Source organism: Cervus elaphus, chromosome 20, assembly GCF_910594005.1.
Source record: "Cervus elaphus chromosome 20, mCerEla1.1, whole genome shotgun sequence".
Taxonomy (NCBI): Eukaryota; Metazoa; Chordata; class Mammalia; order Artiodactyla; family Cervidae; genus Cervus; species Cervus elaphus.
In genome coordinates, this window is record NC_057834.1 from 135,593,760 (window position 1) to 135,620,569 (window position 26,810).

At 48.3% G+C, this 26,810-nt stretch overlaps 1 protein-coding gene across 2 annotated transcripts in view; it reads right to left on the bottom strand.

Moving 5' to 3' along the window:
• ASB18 (ankyrin repeat and SOCS box containing 18) overlaps positions 1 to 26,810 on the bottom strand; it is a 71,971-nt gene that overhangs the window by 3,307 nt on the left and 41,854 nt on the right. For both annotated transcript variants that reach the window (XM_043878148.1, XM_043878149.1), the window contains one exon: positions 20,699 to 21,203. In XM_043878148.1, the coding sequence (XP_043734083.1) occupies positions 20,699 to 21,203 (505 nt within the window). The remainder of the gene's footprint in view (positions 1 to 20,698; positions 21,204 to 26,810) is intronic.

Genomic DNA, 26,810 nt, shown 5'->3' on the forward strand with positions numbered 1-26,810 from the left:
CCCCTTTACAACCTGCCTGGCTTCTTTCTGGGCTTCCCTGCTGGCTCAGTCGGTTAAGAATCTGCCTCCAGTACAGTAGAACCAGGTTCGATCCCTGGGTTGGGAAGATCCCCTGGAGGAGGAAATGGAAACCCACTCTAGTATTCTTGCCTGGGAAATCCCACTGGCAGGAGCCTGGAGGGGTGCAGTCCATGGGGTGGCAAAAGTCAGACAGGACACAGTGTCTAAACCACTACCTAGCTTCTTTCAGATGTATCGCCCCTTTAAGATACGGAAAGTGAAAGTGAAAGTGTCAGTCGCTCAATCGTGTCTGACTCTTTGCGACCCATGGACTGTAGCCCGCCAGGCTCCTCTGTCACGGGATTCTCCAGGCAAGAGTACTGGAGTGGGTTGCCATTCGCTTCTCCAGGGGATCTCCCCGACCCAGGGATCGAACCTGGGTCTCCTGCATTGCAGGCAGATTCTTTACCGTCTGAGCCACAGGGAAGCCCAAGCAAGATTCAAAAATTTCAGATTTCTCTTTTTCAGATATAACACCTATCAACATTTTGTATATACTAAGGTTTTATGTATTTAGAAAGGAATTAGTATATATGACAAAATGAGCTAGTGATTTGCATATTGTTTTGAAACTTGACTTTTCATCAAAATAGATTGTGAACAATTCAAGACTTACAAATGAGCATTTAAACATTATTTTTAGTAGCCATATAATATTGTATGAATGTATCATAATGAATTCAATGAATTAACTATTGTAAGTTGAATCAATATTTTTTGATCTTAGCAACAATGAATACCTCTGAATATAATTCTGTGTCCAGCCATTCTTATTTAGATTGCTTATACTGAATTGCTGGAAGGAGAACTGCATGTCAATGACTGTGTATATTTTAAAGGTCTTAAAACATACTGCCAAACTGTAAGTGTCTAATTTGTTACCCTTTTTGAAGAACTAAGTATGAGAGGACCTCTTTCTTCCTACCCAGATCATCTCATTATTTAAATTTGATAGATACAAGTTGAAATATTTATTTTTGTCAACCATTTGTCTTTCTTTTATGAATTGCTAGATTATGTCTTTTGCTCATTTTCTCTATAGTGTGTTCTTTTTTTCCATTGTGAAAATCGCTCAGTCATGTCCGACTCTTTGCGACCACATGGACTATACAGTCCATGGAATTCTCCAGGCCAGAATACTGGAGTAGGTGGCCTTTCCCTTCTCCAGGGGATCTTCCCAACCCAGGGAGCAAACCCAGGTCTCCTGCATTGCAGGCAGATTCTTTATCAGCTGAGGCACAAGGGAATCCCCGTTGATTTATAAGTATACTTTTTTTTTTTTAAATTAAGGTTATTTTTCAGGGCTTCCCTGGTGGCTCAGACGGTAAAATTAAGGTTATTTTTCAGATAGACAATCATTTTTGCAAGTAACAATATTTTATCCTCCTCAATATTAACATTTATTTTCCATGTCCTATTACATTGACTAGAGCTTTAAAAGTCAATGTTAAATAACAGTAATTGATAGTGGGCATCATCATGTTAGTCCTAAATTTAATAGGACTGTCTCTAATCTTTCACCATAATCTTGGATAGTAGTTTCACATAAATTTTGTGTTGTTGTTCAGTTGCTAAGTTGTGTCTGACTCTTTGCAACCCCATGGATTGCAGCATGTCAGGCTTCCCTGTCCTTCACTATCTCCCAGAGTTTGCTCAGATTCATGTCCCCTGAGTCGGTGATGCCATCCAACCATCTCATCCTCTGCTGCCTCTTTCTCATTTTGTCCTCAGTCTTTCCCAGCATCAGGGTCTTTTCCAACGAGTTGGCTCTTCCCATCAGGTGGCCAAAGGATTGGAGCTTCAGCTTCAGCATCAGTCCTTCCAATGAATATTCAGGGTTGATTTTCTTTAGGATTGACTGGTTTGATCTCCTTGCAGTCCAGGGGACTCTCAAGGGTCTTCTCCAGCACCACAATTCAGAAGCATCAATTATTTGGTGCTCAGACTTCTTTATGGTCCAACTCTCACATCCATACATGACGAATGGAAAAAACATAGCTTTGACTATATGGACCTTTGTCAGCAAACTGGTGTCTCTGCTTGTTAATATGCTGTCTAGGTTTGTCATAGCTTTCCTTCCAAGGAGTAAGCATCTTTTAATTTCATGGCTGCAGTCACCACCTGCAGTGATTTTGGAGCCCAAGAAAATAAAATCTGTCACTGCTTCCACTTTTCCCTTTCTATTTGCCATGAAGTAATGGCTTTAGTATAGTCAATGAAGCAGAAATAGATGCTTTTCTGGAACTCCCTTGCTTTCTCCATGATCCAACGAATGTTGGCAATTTGATCTTTGGTTCCTCTGCCTTTTCTAAACCCAGCTTGAGTATCAGGAAGTTCTCGGTTCACATACTGCTGAAGCCTAGCTTGAAGGATTTTGATCATAACCTTTCTAGCATGTAAAATGAGCACAGTTCTATAGTAGTTGGAATATTCTTTGACTTCTTTGGGTTTGGAATGAAAACTGACCTTTTCTAGTCCTGTGGCCTCTGCTGAGTTTTCCAAATTTGCTAACATATTGAGTGCAGCACTTTAACAGCATCATCTTTTAGGGTTTTAAATAGCTCAGCTGTAATTCCATCACCTCCACTAGCTTTGTTTGTAATAATGCTTCCTGAGGCCCAAATGACTTCACACTGCAGGATGTCTGGCTGTAGGTAAGTGACTACACCACTGTGGTTATTTGGGTAATTAAGACCATTCTGTGTAATTCTTCTGTGTATTCTTGCCATCTCTTCTTAATCTCTTCTGCTTCTTTTAGGGCCTTACAGTTTCTGTCCAGTACCCAAGTACTGGATTTTGAACTCTTTTATTGACTATAAGGAATATAGTTCCTTATAGTTCCATTTCTTCTAAGGAATTCTGGCCCACTGTAATAGATATAATGGTCATCTGAATTAAGTCTGCCCATTCCCGTCCATTTTAGTTCACTGATTCCTAAGATGTCAATGTTCAATCTTGCCATTTCCTGCTTGACCGTGTCTAATTGACCTTGATTTGTGGACCTAACATTCCAGGTTCCTATGCAATATTGTTCTTTACAGCACTGGATTTTATTTTCACCACCAGACGCATCCACAACTGAGCATCGTTTCTGCTTTGGCCCAGCGGCTTCATTCTTTGTGGAGATATTAGTAACTGCCCTCCGCTCTTCCCCAGTAGCATATTGGACACCTTCCCACTTGGGGGCTCATCTTCTGGTGTTACGTCTCTTTGCATTTTCATACTATTCATGGGGTTCTCCAGGCAAGAATACTGGAGTGGGTTCCCTCCTCTAGTAGACCACATTTTGTCAGAACTCTCCACTACCTGTCTCCATGACCTGTCCGTCTTGGGTATCCTTGCACGGCATGGCTCATAGCTTCCTCAAGTTATGTAAGCCCATTTGCCATGGCACAGAGAAGGCAATGGCACCCCACTCCAGTACTCTTGCCTGGAAAATCCCATGGACAGAGGAGCTTGGTGGGCTGCAGTCCATGGGGTCTCGAAGAGTGGGGCACGACTGAGCAACTTCACTTTCCCTTTTCACTTTCATGCATTGGAGAAGGAAATGGCAACCCACTCCAGTGTTCTTGCCTGGAGAATCCCAGGGTCGGCAAAGCCTGGTGGGCTGCCGTCTATGGGGTCACACAGAGTCGGACACGACTGAAGCGACTTAGCAGCAGCAGCAGTTGCCATGGCAAGGCTGTGAGCCATGAAGGGGATAAATACTTGGTTCTAAGTTAAGGAAATATCTTTGTATTATAGATTTATGATTTAAGCTTTTAATGTTTTCTAGCCAAGTCACTACAAAAAGATGATCCAGTACTGCCCTATTTTTGTTTCATAAAACAGTCTCTGTTTGGCTGGTCTTCGAATAGAATGGTAGATTCAATTTGTTAAGATATTTTTCATCTTTTAATAAATAAGTTTGGTTTACAGTTTTAGCTTTTTGAGCTATTAACATTACTGTCTATTTTAATGTCACTCAAGTGTTAACTCAGTAAAAGTGAGACGATTTCTATCTTTTTAATACTTGGGGAGGTTTTGAAAAGTAGATAATTGTAGGAAATAAGAAAGCATGATGGACTCTGCATTTGAACCTTTAGCTGCAGGTGATAATATTTTCAATTTTTTCACAGTTACTGGCATATTTTATTTTGATTTATTCTTGGCTTAATTTTGTTCATCTATACTTTCCTGGAAAAAGAAATTCAGCATTGCATGTGTACTGGTCAGGGTTGTAACAGGAAACAGAGGGCACATTTAAGGTAGGATTATTCCAGGAGGGTTATTGATACAGGGCTTGTTGAGCCAGGTGTGTGTGCAGAAAAACCATGAGGAACAGTGCGCTGATTCAGAGCTGGCAGTGGCGCTGATTCCCGCCCCTGGGCCTGCGGGGTGAGAGAGTGGGGTGGGGTGTCTTACCAGGAGCAGAGATCTCTGGCGAGGGACACTCACACCAACCTCAAGCTGAGAGGGTACCTAGTGAACACGCCCTCTGACCTCACTCTCCTTCCTCCCCTGCTTCTGGGACACTGCCCTGTAGAGAGCGAGGAGACTTGCAGATGGGTCCATGCAGGTGGAGAACAAATTTGGGTGGGGGCAGTTATCCGCACTCTAGGAATAAGCACCCTTTCTCATTTGAAATTCACTGTGATTGTCTCTGCACTGTGTTTTGCATATTTAATGTCTTGCTGGAATTCTATTTTAATTATTTTTTTGTCAAGAAATCAGCTATTGGATTTCTTTGATCAATTCTCTTTAAAAATATTCCAATCCATTAATTTTTGCCTTCATCTTATTAATCCTTTTCTCCTTTTCTCTTCCTAGCTCATTGGATTGACCGCTCAATTAACTTGGCAATATGTTTTTCCTTCAGTTCAGTTCAATCGCTCAGTTTTGTCCGACTCTTTGCGACCCCATGGACTGCAACATGCCAGGCTTCCCTGTCCATCACCAACTCCTGGAGCTTGCTCAAACTCATGTCCATTGAGTTGGCGATGCCATCCAACCACCTCATCCTCTGTCATCCCCTTCTCCTCCTGCCTTCAATCTTTCCCAGCATCAGGGTCTTTTCCAAGGAATCACTGCTTCGAATCAGGTGGCCAATGTATTGGAGTTTCAGCTTCAACATCAGTCCTTCCAATGAACACCCAGGACTGATCTCCTTTAGGATGGACTGGTTGGATCTCCTCGCTGTCCAAGGGACTCTCAAGAGTCTTCTCCAACACCGCAGTTCAGAAGCATCAATTTTTCGGTGCTCAGCTTTCTTCACAGTCCAACTCTCACATCCATACATGACCACTGGAAAAGCATAGCCTTGACTAGACGGACCTTTGTTGGCAAAGTAATGTCTCTGCTTTTTAATATGCTGTCTAGGTTGGTCATAGCTTTTCCTCGATTCTTGGGTCTGGGAGATCCGGTGAAGAAGGGACAGGCTACTCACTCCAGCATTCCTGGGCTTCCCCTGTGGCTCAGCTGGTAAAGAATCTGCCTGCAGTGTTTTGCCTTAAGTCACAATAACAGTAATTTTTAAAGTGCTTCCTTTGAACAGAGGTGTGGTCAGAGCCATTGGTTCTGAGTCACACGGTTGTCACTGTCTTTCTTTCTTAGTCTGCAAATTAAGTAACTCTTGATGCCATATTCATTTGGGAGTGTGCAATGAAAGTTTTAAAAAGTTAAATTGTTTTTAAGAATTGACTTTTGCTATTGATTTTTTGGTGTATTATATTACAGCTTTAAATATGTCTGATTTTGGAGTATTAGTATTGTATTCTGTTTGCATGGCTCGAAGTTCAACGTGTATACTCACCTGTATGATTTGAAACTGTTAAATATTTTTTCCCATTTCATCTATGGAAAAGACTGAGATATGAATTAAAAATCATCTAGAATTATTATTTTTCAGTTAGCTTCTCCATTTTAACATAATGTTTTTTGGCATGTAAGGTTCTTAACGATTATCTCTTCACTACTGACTGTGACGTGAAGTGAAAGTCACTCAGTCATGTCTGACTCTTTGTGACCCCACGGACTATACAGTCCATGGAATTCTCCAGGTCAGAATACTGGAGTGGGTAGCCTTTCCCTTCTCCAGGGGATCTTCCCAACCCAGGAGTAGGGAACCTAGGTCTCCCGCATTGCAGGTGGATTCTTTACCAGCTGAGCCACAAGGGAAGCCCAACAGCACTGGAGTGGGTAGCCTATCTTGTCTCCAGATCTTCCCGAATCAGGAATCAAACTGGGGTCTCCTGCATCGCAGGCAGATTCTTTACCAACTGAGCTATCAGGGAACTATGGACTGTGTCCTTTATCAATGTCAAGTGAATCTTTTCTTCTTATTTTGTGCACTTCCCTGGAATTCTGTACTTCATATGATCAGTGTATCATTTTATTTTCAGTTTTTGCTAGAATTGCCTCTGCTGCTGCTGCTGCTAAATCACTCAGCCGTGTCCGACTCTGTATGACCTCATGGACTGTGGCCCACCAGGCTCCTCTGTCCATTGGATTCTCCAGGCAAGAATACTGGAGTGGGTTGCCACTTCCTTCTCCAAGAATTGCCTCTGCCTACTCTTTAATTATAACCTTTTTTTTCATGTTATTTTAAAGTGTTTGAGAGTCTCTATATTGGTAATAGGGTAGCTTAAAAAAACTCATGGGGCTTCCCAGGTGGTGCTAATGATAAAGAATCTGCCTGCCAATGCAGGAGATGCAAGAGACTCAGGTTCTATCCCTGGAACCTGGAAGATCCCCTGGAGGAGGGCATGGCAACTCACTCCAGTATTCTTGCATAGCAAATTCTATGGACAGAGGACTAGTTCAAAATTGGGAAGGGAGTACAACAAGGCTGTATATTGTCACTCTGCTTATTAAACTTCTATGCAGAGTACGTCATGAAATAATGGGCTGGATGAATCATAAGTTGTAATCAAGATTGCTGAGAAATATCAACAACCTCAGATATGCAGATGATCCTACTTTAACAGCACAAAGTGAAGAGGAAGTAAAGAGCCTCTTGATGACAGTGAAAGAGGAGAGTGAAAAAGCTGGCTTGAAACCCAATATCCAAAAAACTAAGATCATGGCATCCTGTCCCATCACTTCATGGCAAATAGAAGGGGAAAAATTGGAAGCAGTGACAGATTTTATTTTCTTGGGCTCCAAATGGACAGTGACTTGTAGCCATTAAATTAAAAGACACTTGCTCCTTGGAAGGAAAGCTATGACAAAGCTAGACAGTGTATTAAACAGTAGAGCTATCACTTTGCTAACAAAGGTCCATATAGTCAAAGCTATGCTTTTTCTAGTAGTCACGTATGGATGTGAGAGTTGGACCATAAAGAAGGCTGAGTGCCGAAGAATTCATGCTTTTGAACTGTGGTACTGGAGAAGACTCTTGAGAGTCCCCTGGACTGCAAGGAGATCAAACCAGTCAATCCTAAAGGAAATCAACCCCGTATATTCATTGGAAGAACTGATGCTGAAGCTGAAGCTCCAATCCTTTGGCCACCTAAGGTGAAGATCCTACTTATTGGAAAAGGCCCTGATGATGGAAGAGACCCTGATGATGGGAAAGACCAAAGGCGATAGGAGAAGAGGGCAAAGGAGGATGAGGTGGTTGGCTGGCATCCCTGACTCAATGAGTGTGAGTTTGAGCAAACTCTGGGAGATGGTGAAGGACAGGGAAGCCTAGTGTGCTGCAGTCCATGGGGCTGCAAAGAGTCGGACATGACTTAGTGACTGGACAACAACAACAAGAAATTCACATTTATTGTTATAATCTACCTTGTCTTATTTCTATCTCATTTTATTCTTTATGATTTTTTATGCTTCTTGTTTCCTTTGTTGTCTGCTTTCTGTTATACAGGTTTGTATTTTCTTTGTATTTATCTTTTATATTTTGGAATTCTGTATTCTTCTTTAAGATTTTACTAGTGGTTACCTTCAAAATAAAAAAAAATAACCTATATTTCTCTGAACATCAAAATAGCATCTTTTGTGTTCTAGATGTGCCATGATCCCTTCTCTGATGTCTCCCTCTCTTAACTAATCCTTCTCTCTCCTTAATAATACCTGAAGTTTGTGTTCCAGATTATAATTAGTACAAGCTCTTATTTTATGTTAAGTATCTCCTTCAGAAATAATTTTTGGTAGTTGCATTTAGTTTTGCAAACTGCCTTAAAATTATTTAAGTTTTCTTTATTTTAGCCAGATTGTTTAAGCCATTCGTTCCACAGATATTTATCAAGTTCCTAGGAAATGGCAACCCACTCCAGTATTCTTGCCTGGGAAATCCCATGGACAGAGGAGCCTGGTAGGCTACAGTTCACGGGGTCACAAAGAGTCAGACACGACTGAGTGACTTCACTTCACTTCACTAGCAGTTAGAGATTGTGTTATGTTTGTGTGATACAAAGGCAAGCCCTGACTTCACAGAATTTTACAGTCCCAAGCAACATAGCCTCATAATAATAATAATAGTAGTAGTAGTAGTAATGATAATAAATATGTAGGTGCCACAGTACTCTGGTGGAGGAATCACCAGGTGCTAGAAATGATACCTGAGTCAGACCTAGATTTGCAATGGCGTGGTGAGTTGGTCAAAGAAAGATTTCTGGAGGATGTGAAATTCAAGCTACAACACAGAACGGGAGTTCCAAAAGATGCGGAGAGTTCTGAAGACTAGGATGTTTAAGGTATAGAAAAGAATTCTCAAACATGGGAGGTGAGAGGGGACAGAAAGTGCTGGCTGTGGGACTTCGTTGGTGGCGCAGTAGATGAAAGTCTGCCTGCCAATGCAGGAGACACGGGTTCCATCCCTGGTCCAGGCAGATCCCCTGTGCCGTGGAGCAACTCAGCCCATGCGCCACAACTGCTGAAGCCCAAGCTCCCTGGAGCTCCTGCCCCAACAAAAGAAGCCACTTCAGTGTGAAGCCCACACATCACAATGAAGAGTAGCTCCCGACTGCTGCAACTAGAGAAATTCTCACAAAGCAACAAAGACCCAACATAGCCAAATATAAGCAAATAAATTATACATATATAAAAAATATTGACTGTGATGTGAGGTTTGACATGGGGGGTGCGTGGGTAGTGAGAATTGAGATGGGAGAGGACAGCAGGTCAGAGCCGGAAGAGTGTTGTCGGCCACGATAAGAAGCTGGACTTTATCTTCAGGGCACCGGAAAGCCCTTGAAGGGTGATGAGTGGTGAAGTGACAGGGTCAGATTTTAATTTAGAACTATCACCATGGCTACAGTGTTGAGAAGAGTTCCACAGGGCCATATTGGAAGCAGAGTGTTGGGTTACGAGGATATTTTTGCAATCCAGGGGAGAGATGCATGCATGCTCGGTCGCTCAGTCGTGTCTGACTCTCTGCAACGCCATGGACCGTAGCCCACTAGGCTCCTCTGTCCATGGGATTCTCCAGGCAAGAATACTGGAGTGGGTAGCCATTTGCTCTTTCAGGGGATCTTCTCAACCCAGGGATCAAAACAGGGTCTCTTACGTCTTCTGCATTGATAGGTGGATTCTTTACCACTGAGATGGTGGTGGCCTAAACTCAGTTGGTGGCAGGCCGGATGGAAAAAGATGACTGAGAGGTATTTAAGAGGTTGAGTTGAGAGAATCTGCAGACTGAGTTTCCCATTCCTGAGACAGTCTTTCCCCATCATCTCTTGGTCAGCTGGAGTACCCTCGTTCCATTTGGCCTTCAGCCTCCCCTACCCCCACCCCATCAGCCCTTTCCAAGAGCACCCCTGAGCTGGCTGCACCTGGTGGTCAAGGCTCTGCCTCGCCTGGGGCTGTATCAGCACCTCTGACACAGCTAACCACATCTTCCACTGGGATACGTTCTTCCCTTGGCTTCCGGAAGCCACGCGTTCATTCCTTCACCACCCACACTGCTGCTTCTACCCAGTTTCCTCTGCTGCTCTCTCACCTATGCGTCTTCTCATGTTGGGATGGCCTTGGATTCAGTCCTCATTCCTCCTCTCTGTTCCCTCTCCCTCCCTGGTGATCTCATTCAATTTCCTGGCTTCAGACACCATCCAGAGGCCACCAACCTTCTAAAGTCTGTCTCCAGGTTGGTCAGACTTCCCTCCCAACCTCCAGGTTTGAATATCCAACTGCTTACTTGATCATCTCCTCGTGGCTGGCTCTATCTTACACTTAAGGCATTGAAAACAGAACATCTGAGTCTCCCCCAGCTCCAGACCTCCTCTCCCCCAAGCTTCCCCTTACCCCTCAATGGCACACCCATCCTTCCAGCATCTCAGGCTAAAAGCCTTGGAGTCTTCTCTGACTCCTCTTCTCACGCATCCCGCATCCTACATACAATCTGTCAAGAAATCCTGCTGGCTCTACCTTCACAAGATATCCAGAATCCATAATTTATTTTCCTTTTTGGCCGTGCCGCACAACTTGTGGGATCTCACCAGAGGCTGAACCTGGACCATGACCGTGAGAGCCTGGAATCCTAGCCACTAGGCCACCAGGCATTCCCTGTTTTCAGAGCACCACCCTCATCCACACCATTATCCCTCAGGTGGACTGTGGCCACAACCTCCTAACCCACCTCTCCACTTCTGTTCTGCTTCTCCTTAAGTAGATTCTCAGCATGGAGACCACAAGGAGCCTCATAGAATGTTAGTCAGGCCATACCACTCCAATGGCCAAAGTCACTGCAGTGTCCTAGAGACCCCACAGTCTGTCCCCTCCTCCAGCTCTCTCACCCCCTGATGCTGTCCCATGGGTTCTCTCCACCTTCAGCCTCGCTGGTTCCCCTGTTGTTCTCCACGTGAGTCAGGCTCACTCCAGTCTTAGAGTCGTGGACTTTGGCTTGTCTACTGGGCTCTTCTTTTCCTGGACACCTGCTTAGCTGATTCCCTCACCTCGCTCAAGTCTACTCAAAACCATCCATCCTAATACCCTCTTTAAAACATGCTGCCTCCTACCCTGGTTCCTCTCTCCCAGTCCTTATCAGTTTATTGGCCCATTTATTATTTATTATTGGCCCATTAGCATAGATAATCATTGTTTAATGCTCGTCTCCCCCATTAGAATGTAAGCTCCATGAGGGCGGCAAAACTTTCCCCCCAGTCTAGTCACTCATTAGGTATCCTAAGCACCTAGTGTGACTCTGGCAAATGGCTGGTGCTCAATAAATATCTGTTGAATAAATAATGGATAAATAGAAGTATGTTTTTATTTAAAAAAAAAAAGCACTCAGAAGGCATGTCTTATGAACCTTGATATCTAAAACTTTCTTTTGCCAGAAAAATGCAAGCTATCTTGGCTGAATATACAATTTTAGCATCTAAACATTTTGTTTAAAAATCTGTAGATGGAAGCCTGGTGCTCTGTGACTAATTAGAGGGGTGGGATGGTGGTGCAGTGGGAGGGAGGCTGCAGAGGGAGGGGATATATAAATATATATATATAGTTTTATATATATATACATTAAACTATACATACATATACATTAAACTATACACATATATAGTTTATATATATATATATAGCTATGACTGGTTTGAGTTGTTGTATGACAGAAACCAACACAACATTGTAAAGCAATTACCCTTCAATTAAAAAATTAAAAAATCTGTAGATGGGGAGTTCTCTGGTGGTCCAGTGGTTAGGATCTGGTGCTTTCACTGCCATGACCTGGGTTCAATCCCTGGTTGGAGAACTTGGATCCCACAAGCCACATGGCATGGTCAAAAAAAAATCTGTAGATGATATTTAATTGTCCCATGATAATACTGCAGAGAACTCAGAGTCTAGCCTGATTTTTACTCCTTTAGGAATAACCTGTTTTCTACTTGGATGCTTTGCTAGGTTTTTCTGTGCCTTTTTAGAATGTTTTTGCTAGACTGTATATAGGTATGTGTCTCCCATCATTGATTTGTAGAGAACATCCATTCAAGTCCTATACTTTGAGACTTTTCAGCACAGTTATGTTTTCTTCTATTACGTCTTTGATGATTATTTCTGATCCATTTGTTGTAGGTTCTTCAAAAACATCACTTATCTGTGAGTTGGTTCTCTTCCCTTTATGACTATCACTTTGTCTTTTAGTTTCTTGACTTTTATTTTCTTTTGCAATTAAGATCTTTTAACATTAGTCCTTTGTAGTGAACATTGTGGTTGACTTCCCAACACTCCAGACAGTTAGATTAATTCAATCATGATCATTCTATTCTCGTTACCATTTAATGGTTTGGGGAAGGGCAGGAAGCCAACTGGGGTCAATAAAACACAGAGAAGGACTTCCTCAGAGTTTCTAGAGAAAAGAGGCTAGATCTGAACAGGAAACTGGTTGGAACAGTTGCTGGAAGCCATTTAGGGACCAAGAAAAGGACCATTTTGAGGGCAAGGCTGACTTACTGAGCTCGGAAGGCATATGGTTCTTTGGTGATGTCATTGAGACTCAGAAATAACCAATCGTGAAGCCTGTGCTTCTTGTTATGAGAGATTCAAGGGGGGCTGGAACCAAATCAGGCAGGGGCTGCCTGGCAGAGGCTGTGACTTTGAGAAGGAGCTGTCTGGGGATACTGGAGCCATGGAGATGAACGTGTTGCTATAGAAACTACTCAGGATGGAGGAAGAGGATGAGAAACACCTTGGCTTTTTTCCTCCCTCCACCTCCAATTTCCCATGGTGTCTCCCCTGGCTGAACCCAGCCAGAAGCCAGCTATACGGGACTGTGTGTTAGCTCGAAGGTCCTAACCACAGTGCCCACAACCTGTCAGGATGCAGAGTAGAAGAGAGAGACAGCAGGGACTGGATCTGGGTCACACAGACAGATAGCACAGCACCCTCACTTGCATCCTTGATTTGATTCTCTTTAGGAATCAGTTCTGCCTTCTACTTCCTTTAATGTAATCTCAGCTTTCTTTATTTTTAAAGAAAGCTGAGCACCGAAGAATTGATGCTTTTGAACTGTGGTGTTGGAGAAGACTCTTGAGAGTCCCTTGGACTGCAAGGAGATCAAATCAGTCCATCCCAAAGAAAATCAGTCCTGAATATTCATTGGAAGGACTGATGTTGAAGCTGAAACTCCAATACTTTGGCCACCTGATGTGAAGAACTGACTCACTGGAAAAGACCCTGATGCTGGGAAAGATTGAAGGTGGGAGGAGAAAGGGACGACAGGATGAGATGGTTGGATGGCATCACCAACTCGATCGACCTGAGTTTGCGCAACCTCCGGAAGCTGGTGATGGACAGGGAGGCCTGGCGTGCTGCAGTCCATGGGGTCGCAAAGAGAAGGACATGACTGAGCGACTGAACTGAACTGAATGTAATCTAATCTGCCATTGCATTCTTGCTTTCTTGGTATAAATTTATCTCCTCCATCTTCCTTTTCATGCCATTCTGTTGATTTCTCATCTTAACTTGTTTGGTTTTATGGATTTAAAGGCTGTATCATCTTGCATTCCATACAGGACGACACACAGGCATACAATTTCTCAGATTTTCCTCTGGATCTTTTGAGGAGAGGTACAGATTTCCTCTCTATTCTCATGATGCTATCTCATTTTTTTCCTGCTCCCCCATGAATCCATTTATTTTTCCCTGTATTCATTTCTGATTAAGGTGAGATCCAGACACGCGGTCTGTGGACACGCAGGGGAAGTCCATGGTCCTTTTCTCTGTGGAGGGTCCTAGTCTGTACACTCTCCTGGCCACCTGGGCTCCACCAGGAGGCCTCTTCCTCCCCGCCTCCCCGCAGCAGAGTCAGCAGGTTGCTACGCAAGCTGGGTTCCCCAGTTTCCACCTCTGCACTTTCCACTGCATCTCCCACAATGCACTGCACCACCACCAGCATCCACTTGAACGTTTGCCTGTAATGTCCACCTGATCACCAGAAAACTAGGGCCATGCAGCAGAGGTGCATTGGCCCTTCCTGACTCAGACATGAGGTCTTCCTGTTGGTGCATGGATTTGCTTTCTCCCCCTCTCCTGCTTCCTTCCATCCTTCCCTCCCTCCTCTTGTGTATCTCGTCACAGATACTTTAACATGAAGACAGAAGCAGCTGTTCTTTGAAACTGATAATCATATCACCATTATCATCTCTAGTCCCCTCCCTACCCCAAATTTGTTTTTTCCCTAACCCATGATGGTCACAAGGCCAGGCTTAAGTGGGCTTTAGAGAAGGAGAGAGACAGAGAGTGAACACAGGAGGCTGGGCTGCAAAGGAGAGCCAGGCAGGCGTGCAGTCTCCCAGCCTTGCACCCCATGGTGGGCTCTTGACGTGCTGGTATTTCTGGCTTACACGAGCCACCAACAACATGCATTTCCCCGGAGCACAACAGCCCCTGAACCCCACCGGCCCCTTTTCCGCGTTGGGAGGAAATGCCCCGTTAAAGAGAGCAGTTCACACTGGACCTCTGCACATCTAGCCTGTTTGTCTTCTGAGGTATTCTAGGCAGGGACAGGGGAGCCTGGTGGACTGTCGTCTATGGGGTCGCACAGGGTCGGACATGACTGAAGCGACTTAGCAGCTTAGCAGCAGGCAGTTCCTGCATCTTCAGATCTTCCTCAGGCCAACCTGGAGCCTCCAGCTACACTCCCATCAGCCCTCTCACTTCTCAGCAAAACAGTCAATGGCTCCCAGTGACTGCATGCAACCTGGACCTCCCCACCCCCATCCTCTGAAGAGCTACCCTCCTCCAGACCCCTCCTCCCGGGGTCACGGACTGTGACAAAGTCTTATTGCCTGTCTCTGGGAATTCATTTCCTGTCTCTCCTCTGTTCCACCTCTTTGGGGCTCCAGGCCCTCCCCACCCCCTGACCAGCCCCCACCCCCGACTCCCGCGCCCCCTCATGTTTGCCAGGCAGCTGGCCGCCTTCATTATTTCTACGCCAACACGGTTTAAAAATCTCCGCCGCCTCCTTGCTGTCTGCCGAGACGCAGCGGCTGCATCACTCTGACAACGCTGATGTCATTAGGGTCCGCGCACGCTCTCTCCGGCTAATGAGGCGGCAGAAAGAAAATTAAGGGGGGAAAAATCACACGGGCACATTGCTTTCTGTGTGGATGGAGAAATAAAACAAGAGCCAGGGAAACAGAGGCGCGCTGTTGCTGAGAGCTCACCCCTCCTGACACATGGGGGACCGTGAGTACACACCACTGTGTGAAGGCAGGTGGAGGAGCCCTGGGTTTTGACTACTGCTCCACCCAGATTCCCCTCACAGAAAACCCTGGGAAACTGGAGTGTGAAGTCCCCTTGCCAAATTCCATAATTAGGTAAAAAAGAAAACACAAAAACTTCAGGTCCATATTGGCAGCGTGGTCAATGACCAGAAGGAGAGGCAAGACGTGAGATTTGCAGATGTTTCTAGAACCCTAGTCATTCTCGTCCTTCACCTCCATTTCCCCTTGTTCCAGCTACCTCCATCCCTCACCTGGTGTGCAAGACAGTCTGTGGTTTCCAGCAGCCCTCTACACCAGCATCTTTTCTACCCCTGAGCAGAGAAGTCACCCCCACCCCCACCGACCCCTGGTTCTCATTGGATTATGTCACTTCCCTGGTGGCTCAGCTGGTAAAGAATCTGCCTGCAATGCAGGGGACCCGGTTTGATCCCTGGGTTGGGAGGAGTCACTGGAGAAGGGGATGGCGACCCACTCCAGTATTCTTGCCTGGAAAATTCCACGAACAGAGGAGCCTGACTGGCTAGTCCATGGGATTGTCAAGAGTCAGACACAACTGAGTGACAAACACTTTCACTTTCTTGATGGCTTAAGATGATGTAATAGACTCCCGCTGTTCTTAAGACAAAGGCTCCAACTCTGAAGGAGGGCTCTGCCTAGTGTCCCAGCTCAGCTGGTTCCCTTTTGCTGGTTCCTCTCCAGTTACTGCGTTACCCTCCCCTCCCCGCCCCACATAAGTTGTTGTGTTCCTCCTGCCCCAGGACCTTTGTACCTGCTGTTCCTTCTGCCTGGAATGATTTCTCCTCCCCTCTCCACAGAGCTGTGTCTCCAGCCTTCAGATCTGGGATTGCACTATAAGAGCTCGAAGGAGCCTTGGACCTCCGCCCAGCCAGGTTTGGCCCCAGTGCACCTCCCCCCCCACCCCACGTTTGGCACTTTCAAGGTTTGCAGGGCCTTCACACCACAGCAACTTCATAGTGGTGTATGTGGTTGTCTGAGTTACGGCCATCTCACCCAGGTGACTGGCAGCTCTATGTGTCAACTAAACACTAACTCCAGCCTGGAGCACAGCTGCTCCTAGAAATGTTTGTTGAACAAGGCTTTAAGGATGCCTGTGGGGGAAGCTTTCATCACTGGTGTTTAGGCATGTCTCCAACTCGTGGGCAGGTCTGTGTGTGTGCTCAGTCACTGTAGTCGTGTCCGACTCTTTGCAACCCTATGGACTGTAGCCCGCCAGGCTGCTTTGTCCATGGGATTCCCCAGGCAGGGATACTGAAGCAGGTTGCCATTTCCTCCTCCAGGGGATCTTCCGAACCCCAGTCTCCTGCACCGGCAGGCAGATTCTTTACTGCGGAGCCACTGGGAAGCCTCATGTGCTGTGCTTAGCCGCTCAGTCATGTCCAGCTCTTTGTGACCCCAAGGACTATAGCCCGCCAGGTTCCTCTGTCCTTGGGAATCTCCAGGCAAGAATACTGGAGTGGGTTGCCATGCTCCCCTCCAGGGGATCTTCCCAACCCAGGGATGGAACCCAGGTCTCCCGCATTGCAGGTGGATTCTTTACCATCTGAGCCACCAGGGAAGCCCATGCATACTGGGCTAAGGGTAGCCTATCCCTTCTCCAGCGGATCTTCCCGACCCAAGAATCGAAACTGGGTCTCCTGCATTGCAGGCGCATTCTTTACCAGCTGAGCTACCAGGGAAGCCTGGGAGGCCCTCCAAGCGGGAATTATTTATGACTGCCCAAGTGAGGGGCAGAAGGCCAGCAGAAGGTGAGCAAAGTCCTTATTCTAGACCAAGCATCCAACCTGCGAATTCAACTAGTCGCAACCAGTCCAGACCCACCCTCGCGTGCGTTTCTCCGCCCTCCTGCCGGCGGCTCTCCTCCAGGCGGAACCCTTCCGTCCCAACTTCCAGGATTCAAACCTGGCTGCAGCCTAACACCGCGCCTGCACCTGCCCTTGCGCCCCGACCTGACTCTGGTGTTAACTAGCGGTCAGCCGGGCAGAAAGGCCTGGCATTGTCAACACGCCAGTGTCCCCAGCCGTGACACCGCTTTGATGTCGGCGGCCGCGCACTGCGCGCGGCTCCGACGGCTGCTCTGAGTCCGCCCGCCGCGGTGCTGGCGCCTTTGTCTGGGCGTGGGGGGGAACTGTGATTTATGTCATGAGCTCGCTGTGAAACCTTTTGCCTCAGTAATTCTGAGCTCCGTGGGTGTCTCTTTACATCTATTTACAGCGCGGCGGCTGCCCACGGCCGGCGTGCTCTGTGACATTCCCCGGTGCTTCTGTGTACGCCTCGCCATGGCGCTGAGTTCTGCCTGCCGAGCGTCTTTGTGGCTCGTTTCAGCGTGTTTGCTGCGCGCTCCACGGGGCTGCTGAGCGAGTCGGGTCTGCCCTTTGATGTCCCGCGGGGTGATTAGACCCCTTCCCCGGTGGAGCACGCGCAGGGGGCCTGGGTGGAGGAAGATGCTCCTGCCAGATTTCCAGAGTGTTCGCTTTGGTTGTATGGGGGTGGGGAGTGAGGGGCGGCAAGGCCAGAGTCTCACATTGGCTCGGAGGATGCCCAGGGCGGTGGTGAACGCGCTCTTGTCCACAACCTGTTCCTAGCGCTGGTGCCTGGGGGCGGGGTTGTGGACCCCCTTAGCACCCATGCGGGGATGCCCTCTGGAGGTGTGGGGATCTTCAGAATAAAGAGGTGGGACGCCCATTTCTAAAGATTCAGTGCAGGCCCTGGGGCGGTGAAGTTGCTGGAATACTCTTCTCTCATTCAACCAACTCTGCACCGGGCCCTGTTTAGGGCAGGCCATAAGGCTATCCTGTGAAAGCCGTCTGGAGATTAAGATTTCTCAGAGAAACTCCGATTCCTTCCACAGTGGTGTGGACTTGCTGGGAGATGCATCATCATTTCCAGGAGCCAAGGGCCTCTCCTGGCCCCTGGCTCTGCACTGCAACTAGCCGGTCCCAGATGCAAACCTCACCCAGCCTGCACCCCACTGACCCGGCTCCATTCCTGAGTGGCTGACAAAGGATTCCCCGAGGGGATCCCAGGACACGGCCCCTGGAGGCCCGGAGGGGAGGCACTGGGTCTTGCCCTGCATCTCTGGATCAAACTGGGGCAATTCCTCCAGCCCTGGAAACAGAGTTCACGGGCTGCAAGTCCTGTCCCGAGAATGTTGCCTGGGGTGCTACACCTCAGACAGACACCTGGATGGAGATCACTCAAATCGAAGGACCTCCAGGCCAACAAAGGGTATGACTAGTCACCACTAACATATATTGACTTTTTCCTCTTTAAAAGAATTTGCCCCAGGTGGTTTTCACTGTGGCTCATCGTGGAAAGTCTTTCTTTCTTGTTTTGTTTCTTACTCATTCTTTAAAAAATATATATATATTTTATGCATTTTTGACTGTGCGGGGTCTTCATGCAGCATGGGCTTTTCTCTAGTTGTGGTCAGCGGGAGTCACTCTCTAGTTGCATTGCGTGGGGTTCTCATTGCAGTGGCCTCTCGTTGTGGAGCAGAGGACCTGGGGCACACAGGCTTCAGCAGTTGCAGCATGTGGGCTGCTCAGTAGTTGTGGCTCCTGGGCTCCAGAGCACAGTTTCAGGAGTTGCAGCACACGGGCTGAGTTGCTCCTCAGCACGTGGGATCTTCCTGGATCAGGGATCGAACCCGTTTCTTCTGTATTGGCAGGCAGATTCTTTACCACTGAGCTACCAGGGAAGCCTTCTTATTCATTCTTTATGCAGTTTCACAACAAAAGGGCTGAAAGATGCATCTTGGTTCATGGTGTGAACTGGAGGGGTGGGAGATTTTTATTTGTTTCTGTTTTACCAGCTGATGGACTAAGCCTGCTAATATTGGGAAATGTCAAAATGTAACTTATGAATATATTATAGAAGTCTGTAAAATAAATGTTATAGACTATAAAAATGCTGGCATTTCTTCCCTTTCAAGAGCCCAGGAAATTGAAATCACTAGTAGAGCATGAGTAGAGTGTCTCAAGAGAATTACTTGAAGACAGTGCAAGAGTTGGCATAAGAAATTGTCATACTGTTTTGTCAAATAAGGGAACACCCAGGGACTTGTCTGGGTGGATTTTCCATGTCTCACCTATGTTTTGAGAGACAAGAGCTGTGTTCTGTATGCACCCACAATGCAAAGTTGGCATCTGAGAACTGTGTGAATCTCACTATTTCAGATCATCTAGCATACTATCCTTTTTGAATAACAGTTTTGAAGCTATTTGTGTAAGACCTATCAGGCCAAAATATGTCTCTCGCATATGATTGGCAAGACTGGGATAAATTTTAAATTAAGCATAGCCAATTTTACATCTAATGGAATAAAAAGAAAGAAAGTGAAGTCACTTAGTCATGTCCGACTCTTTGCGACCCTGTGGACTGTAGCCTACCAGGCTCCTCTGTCCATGGGATTCTCCAGGCAGGAATACTGGAATGGGTTGCCATTTCCTTCTTCAGGGGATCTTCCCAACCCAGGGATCAAACCCGGGTCTCCCACATTGCAGGCAGACGCTTTACCCTCTGAACCACCAGGGAAGCCCATCTAATAGAATGGCCTCCCTTCAATGAAGTCTTTGGGGAGGACAACCTCCTAACCAGGATTTTGAGAACTTTTCTTTTGGAAACATTTTGTCTCTGATTATTTTCTCTGATGAGAAATCTTTTTTTTTTTCTTCAAAATTTATTTTAGATTTTATTTTTTATTTTTGCTGTGCCTGTCAGCATGCAGGATCTTAGTTCTCCCACCAGAGATCAAACCCCTGCTCCCTGCAGTGGAGGCTTGGAGTTTTAACGACAGGACTATCAGGGAAGTCCATCTGATAAGAAATCTTTATTCTTCATCTGTCTCATTTCAGTGTAGATCTGACATGTGGAAAGGCGAGGAGCTGCTCAGAGTCAAGTCTGCAAAGTAGAGTTGAGATCCCTGCACAACCTTGACCCTAGATGGGACACTTCACTTGACCGACACCCAGCTGGGGAATGTTAGGAGTCTGAAGTGTTTCACAGGAGTGTGGTGAGGTAATCCCATTAATCAGGTGGATGACCACATAGGGTATTTAATTTCAAGTCGGATACCAGATATGAGAAGGGGCTGATTTCATTGTTCACCAATTACACCCAAAGATATCTTGGCCAAAATATTTTGAGCCGTCACAGCATCATAGAACTAAGTCCCTGGCACTCCCAGGGGACGCTTTGGCAAGGTCACACTCGAGTATGCTCGTTGACACCCCAACCTTTTGATCTCCTAGGAACTCTAGAAAAGGCTTCCCAGCCCTCGCTCCTCAACGTGTGGTCCCAAGACTTCACTGAGAACTTGCTAGAAACCCAGACTCCGCCACCCGTCTCCTGCGGATTCAGAATCTGCACCTGGACCCGTGTCCAGGGGGTTCCCCGGCCCCGGAAAGTCTGAGAAGCGCAGCATGGCATCGGGCTGCAGGCCGAGTCGTCGCGGCCTGTCCCGGGGGTCCTCTTACCTTGGGGAAGGCGTCGGGCCACACGGTGGGGGAGCCGTGGTTGAGCAGCTCCTGCACCGTGAGCTGCGGCTCGGCCTCGGGCGCGCAGGCGGCAGTCTGCAGTACGCGGGCCAGCGGCGACGCGCCCCCGTAGTCCAGCGCGTGCGTGTCGGCGCCGTGCCGCAGCAGCAGGCGCGCCAGGCTGGGGCGCACGTGGCCGCAGGCCTTGTGCAGCGGGCTGCGCTCGTCCTCGTCGCGTGCGTCTGCCGCCGCGCCGCGCCTTAGCAGCAGCGCGCACAGGCGCAGGCAGCGCGCGTGCTCATCGGGCCGCCGGGCTGCACCGCACGCTGCGCTCAGGGCCGTCTCGCCGCGGCCGTTCCTCGCGTCCACGCTTGCCCCGTGGTGCAGGTAGAGGCGCGCGTGCTCGTCCAGGCAGCGCTGCGCCGCCACGTGCAGGGGCGTGTCCCGGCCGGCGCCGCCCTCGAGCTGCACTGAGGCACCGTGCTCCAGCAGCGCCTGCGCGCACCTGCGGGAGGTCAAGGTCGGTCACTGGGTTGGGGCGGTGAGCTGGCATCCGCGCCCTGCCTGCCCCAGCCCCGCACGTCCTGCCTACCGCTTCTGGGGCTTTGGACCCACTGCCCGTCTCCCCTGGGGAGTTGGTGCTCAAATGGCAAGGTCAGGAATCCAGATCTCCACTGTGCCCAGGCTATACAGGAGTTCACACTGGCCCTCAAAAGAAATGCAGTGACGGCGAAGCTAGGGATGGGGGTGGTGGAGGCTACAAGGCTCACCAGTTACTAAATGGTGGAAATAGCTAGGAAATTTTTCCTCCACATGCAGCGTTAAAACTTTGTAATTTGTGACTACTGAGAGAGGTGGGTTCCATCTGTGTCAGGAAAATACCCTGGAGAAGGGCCTGGTAACGTACTTCAGCATTTTTGCCTGGAGAATTCCCATGGACAGAGGAGACTGGAGAGCTAATCTATGGGGTCGCAAAGAGTTGGACATGACTGCCCGGCTAAGCACAGCACACACCTTTCAAAGTAGCACCGTATGTGTGCGTGTTAAGTCACTTCAGTCGTGGCCCACTCTTTGCGACCTCATGGACTGTAGCCTGCCAGCCTCCTCTGTCCATGGGATTCTCCAGGCAACAATACTGAAGTGGGTTGTCATTCACTGCTCCAGGGGATCTTCCCAACCCAGGGATCCAACCCAGGTCTGCTGCATTGCAGGCAGATTCTTTTACTGTCTGAGTCGCCAGAGAAAAGATAATATGGTTCAAATGCTGGAAAGACAAATTTCCTGGGCTGTTTGTCACAGGTGGCAGTTGAGGGCCTGGAAGTCACGGTTGTAGGGAGGGCCCCTTAAACTGTTGGGCTGTTTATCAGCCGACATATACCTCTGCTTTTGGTGATGGTGTGAGGCAAGGCTTGCCCTACTCCCAGGGAGGACATCTATCGGTCCCTCAGGACACCGCGGGGACTGGCACTGGGGTGTCCTCAGACAGGACTGGAAGCGTGGGCAAAACATGCAACTTTGCCTAACTGTAGGACCATCATTGTTTCAACTGAAGTCTCCCTGAACGGAATGTGGATTTTGGAGGTAGCTAAGTTCCACTGTGCTGTCCAGGGCTTCCTCGGCTCCCAGGGGAGGCCAGTCTCCCCCTGAGGTGGGTGTCTCCTGCCGCCTCCAGGTCCCTCAGGCCGGTGCCAAGACTGTGCTCTCCCAGGAGGGCAGTGTCCTTAGAGCTTCTTACACACCTGGGAGGACTTGGAGCATCTCCACCTAAGCCCAGGGGGCAGCTGCTGATAGGCCTGCTGGACTGGGGCCCTGGACACTGGTGGGGAACTAACCAAATCTGACCCAGCCTGAGAGCAGGACAGTCTCACAGACCCTCCCGAGCCCCTCCTCCATCTGCTGGCCCTTGGCGTTCATGGGCACTGACAGGACAGCAGCCCCACGTCAGCCCCTACTCCTGGGCTGCCTCCTGGGATGTTTCTGCCCTCGTGTTTGCTCCACCTTTGGAGTCTAATGGGCCCACATGCTGACTGCAGAGGGTGAGACCCTGGTCCCTGTAGCCCACCCTCCTGTTGGCGCCCTCCTCATCTCTGCTCTGTTGAGACTTGGCCCATTGGCCCCTGGCCCTCTCAGCCCTTCCTGGCTTCACTCCTTCCCTGGGCAGCTCTCTTTCTCTCTTCTCGGCATCCTCGGTTCCTTTGGGTGGAGGGGACATGGCCATCCCCTGCATCAGCTGGCCACGTTATGGGCAGCCATTCACCACCCACCCTCTCTTCCCCACTTGGCCCCTGGAGGAAACCCCCGTCATGGAGATTGGCCTCTGCGCTTCACTGGTCCTCAGCGCCCTTTGGTCCACAATTCCTGGGACTGAAGGCCAGCTCCTCATTCCTTGCCCTTTAGTGATTGTTCTACACGTTGATCACCATCCCCAAGAAACCCTATTTCTTTATTTAAAAAAGATGATTTAGGTTGCTCCAGGTCTTAGCGGCGACATGAGGGATCTTCAGTCTTCACTGTGGCATGCAGGATCGTTAGTTGTGGGCATGTGAACTGTTAGTTGCAGCATGTGGGATATAGTTCCCTGACAAGGGATCGAACCCGGGCCCCTGCATGGGGAGCGTGAAGTCCTAGTCACTGCACCCCCAGGGAAATCCCAAGAGGTCTTGATTCTACTCCCAGCCTTCTCAGCAGTCTACCCCTACTTATTCAGCAAGTGCAATTCTCCCAGCGTCAGCTGACCTTCCTGCTGTGTGCCGCTGAGGCGACCTTGACAACTGGCAGAGTCTTTCTCCATGACCGTCCTCCGCTACTTCATGTATCTAAGGAAGGGACTCCCTCTCCATCCTGTGGCCCGGTGTGGTCCTTTCCTGCTTCCTTCGGGGTCTTGCTCTGTACGTTACTCACCCTTTGTTTTTTCCCAGTTCCCCGAGGTCAATCTCCACCTCCTTCAGTTGGTCACTCAGCCCTGTCGATTCCATCTCTTCAATAATCACTTGAACTGCTTCCTCCCTCCAGCCCTGTTGTCACGGTCCTCTGTGGAAGCCCCAAATCCTTTCTTGCCCAAAGTGGACAATCTGCTAATTTTTCTCCTGTACCAATCTTAACGAGCTCCATGCTACCCAGAAAAAGCCTTTCCAGTGTGAATCATGCTGAAAACCCTGAGGATCTTCCTACTTGCTGAAGAAATCCCAGGCTCCCTCCTCTGGGACACAGGACAGCTCATGAACCGGCTTCTGTGGCCTCGCCAGGTTTATTTCCCGATGCTCCATCCTGTGCTTGGATCCTGCGTGGCCAGGTGTGGTTCTGAGGATGCATCCTGTCTTCCCTCCCTCTTCCTCTCGGTCACGCCTCCGTGTTGTCGTGCTCCTCATGCCTAAGCTGCCGTCCACGGGTGCAGCCTTCGTCACACCAGTGTTTCAAGTGTTCTCGGCATGTCTCTCTTGGATGGTTGGCTCCTTGGGTATAGAAATGGACGTGTATTTATTTCAGCTTCTTGGCACCTAGGGCAGGGCTGGCCCACTACTGGTATTCCCTAAAAGTGTGTTGAACAAATGCATTTCCTTAATGAACGTCTTTCAGTTTTCCTTTGCGTGGCTGCTGTTTTTCCTGGTATTTACCTGACTGGGACTCTGCACTGGATCCTTTGAGGGTTTCCAGGCTGGAAGCCGCTGGCGTTAAATCTGTTTACATTTCTACCCAGGGACCCGCAATATTTTAAACCCTCTCTCCATGTTTCTCTATCCTCCATATCAGCAGTATCTTGAGAAGTGGTCTGTCTTGGGTGAAAGATCTTTACAAACAAGTACGATTTGATGTGAAACGTCCTTTGGGACAATAAGCAGCTAAGAGAGGATGCAAATTTGACAATCAGAGTGCTTCAGTTTGCTTCCTCCGTGCCTCTCTGGGAGGAATTTTGAACAGTGCAGCAGGAGGTTAGAAATCAAAGGTTCCGTCTCATTTTGCCACTGAGCCTGTGTGTGCTCACAAACAATTACCAAACATTTTCTCCTGCTCTCTCTCTCTTTTTTTTTTTTTAAAGCAGCCCAGCCTCTCTGAAGAAGTCCACCGGGAAATACGAGTGGGTCTCTTTTCCATGTCCGCAGCCTAACAGGCTGATGGCCAGGTTGCTCTTTGCAACAAAGATAGCTTTCAGAAGAATGAGGACACTGGCCCAGCCTCTGGAGGACCGAGGATACTCTTTTCATTTTTAATGAAGAGCTTCTAATTGGCTAAACCTTGGCACTTCCTTAGAGCAGGTCATGATGTAAGTTGCAGACCGCAGGCACGAGAGAAAACAACACAACGAATTGACTGGGGCACATCTTGGCTGGCACGCACTGGGCAGTCATTAAAAATGAAGGCGTGGGAGCCTGTTTAATGACATGGAAAGCTGTCTGCAGTGGTCATGTGTAAAGACCAGGTTTGAAACAGCATCGAACACTCCTATTAAAAAAAAGAGTAGATATGTACACGCATGGGAAGAGAGCCTGGAAACATACAAGCCAGCGTGTTCACCTCTGGATGGTGGGGTGAAGGGTGCTTTTATTTCCTTCTTGCTTGCCAGTATTTTCAAATTCACTTTCCAAAGTGAATCAGAGTTGCAGTCTGACAGCAGAACAACAGCAGAGGTTATTAATAACAGAACCATCCCCCGCCAGCCACAGCTCATGGATTCTAAGAATGTCAGCTCGGCGTTCCAGGTTTCCAGAATGCTCTCAGATTTTCCACTGATCTGTCCAGGTGTAAGCAGAGATCTTGGGAAGGCTGTAGTGCAGCACCTCTGAGAAGGTGAGAGGAGAGGAGAGTGTGGGGGGTGGGTGGAGGGTCCTTAGTGACAAGCAGAGCAGTGTAACAGTCTTGGGGACCTGAAAGACCTGACCTTGTGTTTGTCAGGGTCTCCAGTCAAGGAAGAAATGGCCCAGCAGGAAAGCGTCCCCCAAGCCTCTGCAGGACTGTGTGGGAAGCTCTGCTTTGGCTGAGCTCTTTCCTGCCAAGCAAGGTTTTCTCGAGCAGATGTCCTGCTGTCCTGGGAGACACAATACGGAAGGCCTGGAGACAGTATGGGCTTCCCTGTTGGCAGACAGCGTGAGACCGTCACTGTCAGGAGCCAAGGGTACATTCTTATCTGACCATGTCAAAACGACTTGTCTCTGTCTTATGAGATGAAGGAGACACTGTTGTCTGAACAGCCTCTGATACGAAGCAACTTGGGCAAACACTCCCCCAGCCCCCCACCATCCCTCCTCCCCGTCTTTGATAATGATCATCGTGACAAGCTGTTACGGGGCCCAAGGTTGACAGTACACAGAAAAAGTGGCTTGAGCCAAAAGGCTGGAGTTAATAGAGATGAACCCATCAAGGGCGGCTGAATTAATGTCATTTTGACTTATTTGTAAGGAGAGAAGTAGGACTCCCAGCCCTCATCTGGCACACAGCTCCGAGCCACCTCCAGCATCTTTCCATAGCACCGCATCCCCGCTCACCGGGCAGATGCAAATGGTGCCGAGCGCTTCAGCCCGGCTTCCTCAGCGCTCGCCTCTTCCTACCCGCTCACACCACCTGCCAAACTGCTCTGCACCCCACGAGACAGAGCCTGCTCCAGGCTTTCCTTCTCCAGCTTCCCTCCTCCCCACCCCTCCCGTGGCACAAAACCCTCAAAAGTAGTATTTCATAGCCTCTGGTTCTGAGCTGGGACATCAGTGCATTCCCCGCACGTGGTCTTTTAATTTATTTTTTAGAAGAATGTTATCTTTAGGCTTTGTGACAAGTCTGCACTGTAGGTGGAATTTGTAGGTGGGGAAACTGAGGCTCAGAAGAAGACCAGTGACTCAGATAGGGCCATCCAACCAGGTGGTGGCAGAGCAGAGGCCCCGGCTGCTACGTCTGGCTTAGTTCTCTGTCATCCCGCCCTGCTGCTCCTCCCATAGGTACTGTTTGCTGAGCACCTTCTGTGAGTCAGGCAAGGCACTAGGCGTTTCCCAGAAGCTCTCTCTAAACCTTTCATTCATTGGTTCATTCAGTAAGTTGAGAGCATCCTCCATGCTCTGTACACCAGGTCAAGGCAGGGGGAAGGGTCTCCTCTCTGAGCGCTCCATGGGGCTCCTGGACCACCTTC